The sequence below is a fragment of the Pelecanus crispus genome, chromosome 11, assembly GCF_030463565.1.
Source record: "Pelecanus crispus isolate bPelCri1 chromosome 11, bPelCri1.pri, whole genome shotgun sequence".
NCBI classification, from domain to species: Eukaryota; Metazoa; Chordata; class Aves; order Pelecaniformes; family Pelecanidae; genus Pelecanus; species Pelecanus crispus.
This window is the reverse complement of record NC_134653.1, coordinates 19,585,463-19,593,011: the sequence shown is the minus strand read 5'-3', so window position 1 is coordinate 19,593,011 and position 7,549 is coordinate 19,585,463. Positions and strand designations below refer to the sequence as shown.

The 7,549-nt window shown below is 59.5% G+C and overlaps 1 protein-coding gene across 1 annotated transcript; it reads right to left on the bottom strand.

Moving 5' to 3' along the window:
• Window positions 1-5,551: 5,551 nt before the first annotated feature.
• Window positions 5,552-6,190, bottom strand: LOC142594594 (noggin-2-like). The gene has a single exon (XM_075719094.1). The coding sequence runs from the start codon at window positions 6,188-6,190 to the stop codon at window positions 5,552-5,554; it is 639 nt and encodes a 212-aa protein (XP_075575209.1).
• Between the last annotated feature and the right edge of the window lie 1,359 nt (window positions 6,191-7,549).

The window sequence follows — 7,549 nt, the reverse complement described above, 5'->3', positions numbered from 1 at the left end:
TAGTCTGTGGGCCCTTGGAGGTCTCGGCCCCACTCCAGGGAGTTTGGCAGGAGGCTGAGGTTCTCTGAGCAGGGCATTGAACCTCCTTGGAAGGAACAGCGGGGCCTGCAAACTGAGAGGTGGAATCGGTCCTCCTGAATTCACTGCACCTACGCTGGGCTTGGACGTGACTGCACCAGCCACGTCCCACACATCTGCTTCAGGGCTTGGGTGTCTCCCTGGCAGACTCATCCAGTGCAAAAAAAAAAATATGTAGACTGTTTTGCTGTTTGCAAACTAGCCCTGCTTTTTTGTGAATGGATTCATTCACCAGCTGCCTGAAAGAGCCATTTTAGCCAATGGTCGGCTTGTGAGTGCTGCCTCCCAGCTAGTTGTGATTTGCTCTTCGTGGCTCTGCGTCTCTGATTGGGCTCCCATGCACCACATGATGTGGTCCCTGCTCCTTGACGGGGTGTCTGACATTTTAAGCTGAATACCAAACAGCTAACGCCGAAGAGCAACCATGTCTCCTGGATGGTGCTGCTGTTAATGTTTGTTTTTAATCACTGAGGGGGGAGGGAGGCTCATGCACATTTTTTGCAGATGAACCAGCAGTCTGTCTGACACCTTTGGAGTGACAGTGAGTAAAGCCCTACATACTCCCTGCATCCCCTCACACTCATGCTGGTGAGGGGTCAGGGCCCAGCTCTGCCGAGCAGCGACTGGGCATGTGGTTGGGTTTACTGTACATGGAGACACTGGCAGCTAAGGAGAATTGCAAAGGAGCAGAGATAAAGGCAGCCTGAGGTGGGTCTTGCACAGAGGAAGCAGACCCCCCACCCTCGTACCTGCCAGCCCCCGGGAGATGGTGAGACAAGACCCCACCTCTGCCCACCCCATGGGGCACACCTGCAGTCAATACGGTCCACCCTGTCCTGTACTGGTGCTGTTAACCTCAGCACTGTTGCATGTTTTTCATCATGGTGACTAACAAGGAGCTGGGGGTGCCTGGAGGAAGCAGGTCCAGCTCACCTGGAGCTCCTAGCCAGCAGCGGTCAGCAGGATGGGCTCACCAGGGACCTGCTAGTAGACGAAGCAGGGCATGCAGGGAGACTGGCTTTCCCTGACAGCTCCTGGTGGCCATGCCAGGCTGTGAAGACAAGTGACAGCAAATGCTCATGCCAGGGGAGGAAACAAGCACAATTTTGCATGTTGAGAAAAGTCCCAGTTTAGCCTGGGCTTGAAAGTTTGAGAAGGCCAATTACTGCCTCCAGACCATTCGTCTGCCTTTCAAGGAATGATGAGTGATGGGCTTAGATCATCACCCGGGCCTGAGTCGGATATCTCAAGAGCTGGCATTAGACATCTGCGAGCTCTGGCCCTGTGAATCTGGGTCACCCTGGCAAAGCCAGCACACCGACAGAAACTGTATTCCTGGAGACCGGCCTTAGCTGTGGGGACTTGAGCTAAACAGGGCGAGGTGGCACAGGAAAATGGGGATGAAATACCCTTTGGCAACAGAGACTAAAGAGTTAACCTGCTGCTGGTGTCAAAGCCAAACCAGGATGTGAAAGGCAAATGGAAAAGTGCCTCTGCACCGAGTCAAATGTCAGAAGCCATCCTGAGCTCACCCTCTCTCCCAAGACAAACATCATCTAAATCTGGGGGTTCGTGCATGGGAGAGCAATTCACCAGGTGACAGAAGGGCCTTGACACACAGAAGTAAGAGATGGAGACCTCTGCAGACCTGAGAGAGGGCCTCTCTGCTCCAAGCCAGGCTTTGTAAGAAGAGATCCGGACGTGATCCAGCCAAGGGAGCTGCCCCAGCACAGCACATGGTGTTAGAGCGGGTGAGCTCTGGCCAGAGCTGGCTGTGGAGAGGAGAGCCACCTTCACTTCCCTGTTGTGCCAGTGGATGTGTGCCTGTAGCACATGGGGCAGCTGTCAGGTCCCATGGACCCTCCTCTACCACGTCCGCTCTTCCCTGCCCAAAGGAAGAAGGGGTTAAACCACTGATCTTCCTGCTAACCACCTTCTGCTTAAGCCCAAGACTCAGTGCAGAGAAAGGAGACTACAAAGTGTGTGGCTCACTGTGGCTTTGCAGGGCATGGACAGGGTCCCCCTGCAAATACTGAGTGAATGGAGGGACTGGCTGGGTGCCCAGGAGTGGGCGTGCACACGCCTGCCAGTGTGTGGCCACAGCCGTGCACGTCTCTTGCCGACATGATGACAAGCATGACCCAACCTAGAGGATGCCACCCACCCTTGGTGCTCTGGTCCCATCTCCCAGGCCATCACCCCAGAGTGCAGGGGGAAAGACCCATGTCTTCAGAAGCTGGCACCCACCACATCTCAGGGCTCTGCCAGTTCTGCCCCCTTTTCCCCCCGCAGCTTGTCCCTTAATCACAGGCAGCTTGGGGAGACAATGAAATAACCGCACCAAAGAACCAGGCTTGTTCCCCTTTGTCTTTCACTCCTTTGAGGCTCAGCAGGCAAGGCGAGCCATCACGCCCACGGCCCAGCCGTCACACGTCCGACTCATTGCCTCCCGGACCAGCTGAGCAGGAGGTGCCTCGGCACGAGGTGACTGTGCATCAGCACGAGGTGACCACACATCAGCGCCATGGCAGGTTGGTGCGGCAGGGCCCAGCGAGCTGGCACACACCCTGCGGGGCCACCCTGTGCTCCCTGGCCCCTGCCCGCACTGAGCACCTCAGCTCTTGGCTCTCGTGCTTTTGCCTCCAGACAAGCCGTCATCTCAAGCGGGACCACTGAGTTCTCCCCAGAGATGGAGGCAGTCCCCCTCCTCCCCCCAGCACATGGCACGGAGGCTTTTAGGCTGGTTTTCGCTGGAGTTCACACAAATCTCGCCTTCCCCGTTCCCACCCCCCCTTCCCCGCACAACTGAACCCAGCCATTGAGCCCAGCGAATGGTTTATTTCCCAGGTTAGCACAAAGCAGGGGTCTCTGTGTGCCCCTGGAACCAGCAGAACAAAACGCACAAAGACGTTAGAGGGCCATTTGTAACCAAATCCCAACACACCAGATACTGTTGGGATTATGTCAGAAATATTTTCCCAGAATGCCCTCCCCCCATGCTCCCTCCTACAGATGTTCAGCCCCCACACCACAGATGTTGTTCCTCTTGCAAAATGAGCTTTCCCCTTCCTCTCCCAAATGCCCCTGATGTTTTGCACATTGCCTTCGCCGAGGTCTCTTTTCCACCCTGCCCTCCGCATCCCCCCCTTCCCTGGTCTCTCACTGATGCATGCGCGGAAAGGCCAACCTGCCTCCTTGTGCAGGGCTGAGCGGATGGCCACAGGGCTCTGCGGGGACATCAGCTGCTGGATGTCACTTTCCCTCTCGCCTCATCCCCACCATGCCCATTAGAAAAGCCCTCTCCCTGTTTTGGCCTCTCTCCATGAGTGACCTCCAGGCTCTGCAGGCCTGCTCCAGCAGTGCTCGCCAGACCACAGTCCCCTTGGAGGAAGATGGAGGGATGTGAGCCAGACCCCTCGGAGGGTCCCAGCACCTTCCCATGGGCTCGGTGTCATGCTGCTCTCCTCTGCTGTGCATCGAGCTGGAGGGGGACGGGGTCTCCCCACTGCTCCGCAGACAGCTTGGTGGAGCATGGCTCCTCACTGGCAAGAGCCTTTGGCAGCAGTTTGTTCCTCGGGAATGCCGGGTGCATTTCAGACACTGGAGGGAACGGCCAGACCTTCCCCTCCAACACCAGCAGCCCACGCGAAGCACACAGGGGGATGGCCTGGCAGCCCATCAGGGCCCCGCTCCAAGCCCTATGACAGACAGACAGACAGATCTCCATCAGGAGCAGGCTTGCACTGCCAGTGCCCCCGCTCACCAGTGCTGGGCTCCTCCCCAGCTGGCCTGTCTGCCGGCAACCTGCCTGTGCAGAGCCGTCCTGTCTCTTCCTTGCCCTGGCTCCATGAGCTCCAGTGGGAGAGCAGGGAGTCCTGTCCAGCCCCGGTGCACAAGGGCAGAAAGCTGAGGGCGTGCAGTGCCATTGCAGGATCAGTGCTTCCTCCGGACCCCAGCACGCACCCAGATACATCGCAGGGGAGAGATGCCAGCCCCAGGGCTCAGTCACAGCAGCAGGGCTGGGCACAGGGCTCATCTCCATCCTTCCCTCCTGTGCTAGTGGCAGCAGCTGGGAAAAAAAAAAATTTGTTCTGACACACACGGGGCTGCTGAGCTGTGTCAGGCACTTTGATAGCCAGGGCGGTAACCTCGACCGCTTCCTCTGCCAGCAGGAGAGCTGAATCCAAGAGCCACAGAGCATGCGGGAGCCCGGGGTGTGCGACACAAAGCAGGAATCTCCCAAGGACTTCAGATGACACCTCGTGTCCAGGACATTGCAGCTCTTTTATGCGTTATGAGCCACTTCTCTCCGGTCTTTTTTTTCTCCCCAGCAGGTTATATATGCAAAGAAAACCCAGAGCAGGATCCCAGAGAGGTGTAAACTGGTAGAGCACTACCAGCCTTCAGGGCGTCTCACGATTTACACCAGCATAGCCCAGCCAAAGCCCTTTACTCATCACCTGCTGCAAGCAAGAATTCGAGTCTCCGCTGGTCTCCCAGGGAGCTGGGGTGCCGCACAGGTTTTTTTCTTCAAAGATAGAGTTTATTGCTAAAAATGTTTTGATCAGTGATAGCTCATATTTACATTGATATGTTTTTAAAGGAATATTCAAGTAAACATTTCCAATAGTTTCTGGCATAATCTCTAGCTTTTTTTCCTATACACAAATGTTAAAAATAAATAAACTGTACACAGAAAATTTCCTTTAACATCTCTACACGACTATATGTATTCCCACACAACAAAACGATTCCACTCTTTCATAGATTTGTACTTTTCTTTAAAATTTCCTCCTTAATTAATTGTTATACACTTAAAAAAAAAAAAAAACTAGAGAGCTTGGCAAATTAGTTCAAACATCAGTGACAAGGTCTGAAGAAGACAAAAAAAATACAGCACAGAGAAACAACCATCTTCGGGGATGCTGCTGTTCTTTTCTTTTTCTTACCCCCCCCCCCCCCGCCTTTTCCTTTTGATAATATCATCTTTACAGGAAATTTCTGCCCTTCCCTTCAGCAGGGAAATGCTCAGGTTCTGTGGGGATGGGTTTAAAATGTGGTCCTATGTCTTTAAAATAATAATAATAACAATAATAATTATAATAATAATAAAAAACAGCTGCGATTTCCCCCTTTCCTTTAAAATCTCTCTATTTACATGGCTGGTAATTTTTTCTTCTTTTTTTTAGTTTTTTATTTTCCTTTTGTTAGAAGGCTATATACGTATAAAAATAGACATCTGATTGTAGTGCTTTACTGTGCCTTTGGCCTGCCCTGCAGTTCCTGGGTTTGCTTTTCCCCTTTCAAATAAAATAACATTAAAATAAGTCAAAAAACCCCACCAACCCCAAAAAACCCGGTTCCTCCCCCCCACCCGCGCTGGGGGAGTGGGGGAAAAAAAACCCACCATCACCACCCCCCCCCCAAAATCATCCAAACGACAAAAGAAGGCAGTGCAAGGGGCCGAGGGAGGCTAGCAGGAGCACTTGCACTCGGAGATGAGCGGGTACTGCACGGGGATCCAGGTGCAGTACTTCTGGCTGGACCAGCCCTGGCAGTGCCAGCGCAGGAAGGTCTTGGTAACCGACTTGACGGGCTTGCAGAACATGCCCTCGGGCAGCGAGCAGGACTTCTCGGCGAAGCAGTTGCCCTCCTTGATGTAGCGGGGCCAGAAGCGGACGCCCAGGTCCTTCCAGGTGTAGAGGACGGGGCAGTAGGTGTACGCCCAGAGCCACTGCAGCACCTTCCGCCGCGCCTTTTTGCCCACCTTGAGGCGCGGTCCCTGGGGCGGACCCAGCTCCAGCCGCCGCAGCTCGGCGGGCAGCGCCGCCCGCCCCCGCCCCGCCGCCTCCTCGGCGCCCGAGGCGTTGGCCGGCCCCGGCACGGCCACGGCCATGAAGCCGGGGTCGAAATGGCTGCCCAGCTTCTTCCTCAGAGTCCTCTCGTCCAGGTCTTGCTCCTTGGGGTCGTACTCGGGATCCGGGTGCTCCACGATGTCTTTGACGGGCAGGTTGTCGCTGGGCGAGGGTCGCAGTCGCAGGAAGGGCTGCCCGCCCCCCTGTCGCAGCAGCCCCAGGCAGGAGCAGAACAGGAGCGCCCGGATCGCCGTCATGCTCCGGGCGGGCCCCCGCCGGCCCCGGCTCGGCGCTGGCTTCCCCGCGGGGCTGGCGCTGCGGGCTCGGCTCCTAGCGCTGCCCGGAGGCGCCTGCCAGCTCCCGGGGACTCATAAATAGGCAGAGACAAAAGTCCGGCGAGGCCCGTTACTTTAAATAGCTCGGCCGGGGTTGTGTGACAGACGCATCTGAGGCTCGCTCCGCGCCCGCGGCCGCTGGCTCCCCGGGGCTCCCCGCCGGGCCGGCTCCAGCCGCGGCCGAGAGCGCCGGGGGGTCCGTGCCTCCCCCGCGGGCGGCGGCGGGGCAGGGCAGGGCACGGCGGCGGCCGAGCCTTCCTCCTCCTCCTCCTCCTCCGCCGCCGGTCTCACTCGCTCCCCCCCCCCCCCCCAAAATTCACAGCGGACTCGTCTCCATCGCCATGGTGACAGCTGGGCCGAGCCCCACGACAGCTTGTCTAGACGGTGTGACAGGGTTTGGCGTGAGACCGGAGCCCGAGAATAAAACCCTCCTTTATAGCCGGGCGAGGGGGCGGGGAGGAGGGTCACGGCGCCGCGGCCCGCTCGGGCGGCCCCTGCACGGGCACCGCCGGGGCGCGGGGCTCAGGCGGCGGCGGCGGGCGGCGCCGGCAGCGCCCGCGGCCCGGCCGGGCTCCTCCTCATAGCGAGCAGCTGGGGCGGCCCGCGGCCCCTCGGGGCATCCTCGGCGGGGGGTGGTCCCCGGCACCGGCGCGGCGAGGCGAGGCGAGGCGGCGCGCCCCGGCTCCCGGCGCGGTCCTTGGCGGCGCCCGCCGCTCCGCGCTGCTCCTCTGCGGGGGCGGGCAGGGGCGGGCTCGGCCGCCGCTCAGCAACCCCGGCGACCCATGCTGCCGCTGCTCCGGGGGCCCGGTCGGCCCCGCCGCACTCAGCGCATCCAGCCGCGGCTGCGCGCCTCGCCCGCTCCGCGCCCTGCGCTCCCGGCTCGGCTCGGCGCGGCGCGGTGCGGTGCAGCCCAGGCCGGCGGGGCTCGACTCGGCGGCGCTCGGCTCAGCTCCGCTCGGCTCGGCTCGGCTCGGTTCAGCGCAGTTCGGTGCAGTCCGGCTCGGCCGCGCCGCGCACCCCCGCCCGCAGCGCCCCGCCGCCCGCCCGCCGCGCACTGCCGCGCCGCCGCTCGCCGCCCAAGTTAAATACGCGCCCGGCGCGCGGCCGCCCCGCCCCCGCTGTCACTTTCGCCGCGCGCTGAGTGACAGCCGCGCCCGCGCGGCCGCCGCCGGGTCCTGCCGCCGCCCCCGGCAGCGGCCAGCGCCGCACAGCTCGTCCCACCTGCCGGCCCCGGGGCGAGCGGCGGTCGCAGGGCGCTGGCCCGGGCTGGGGCGCGAGTGC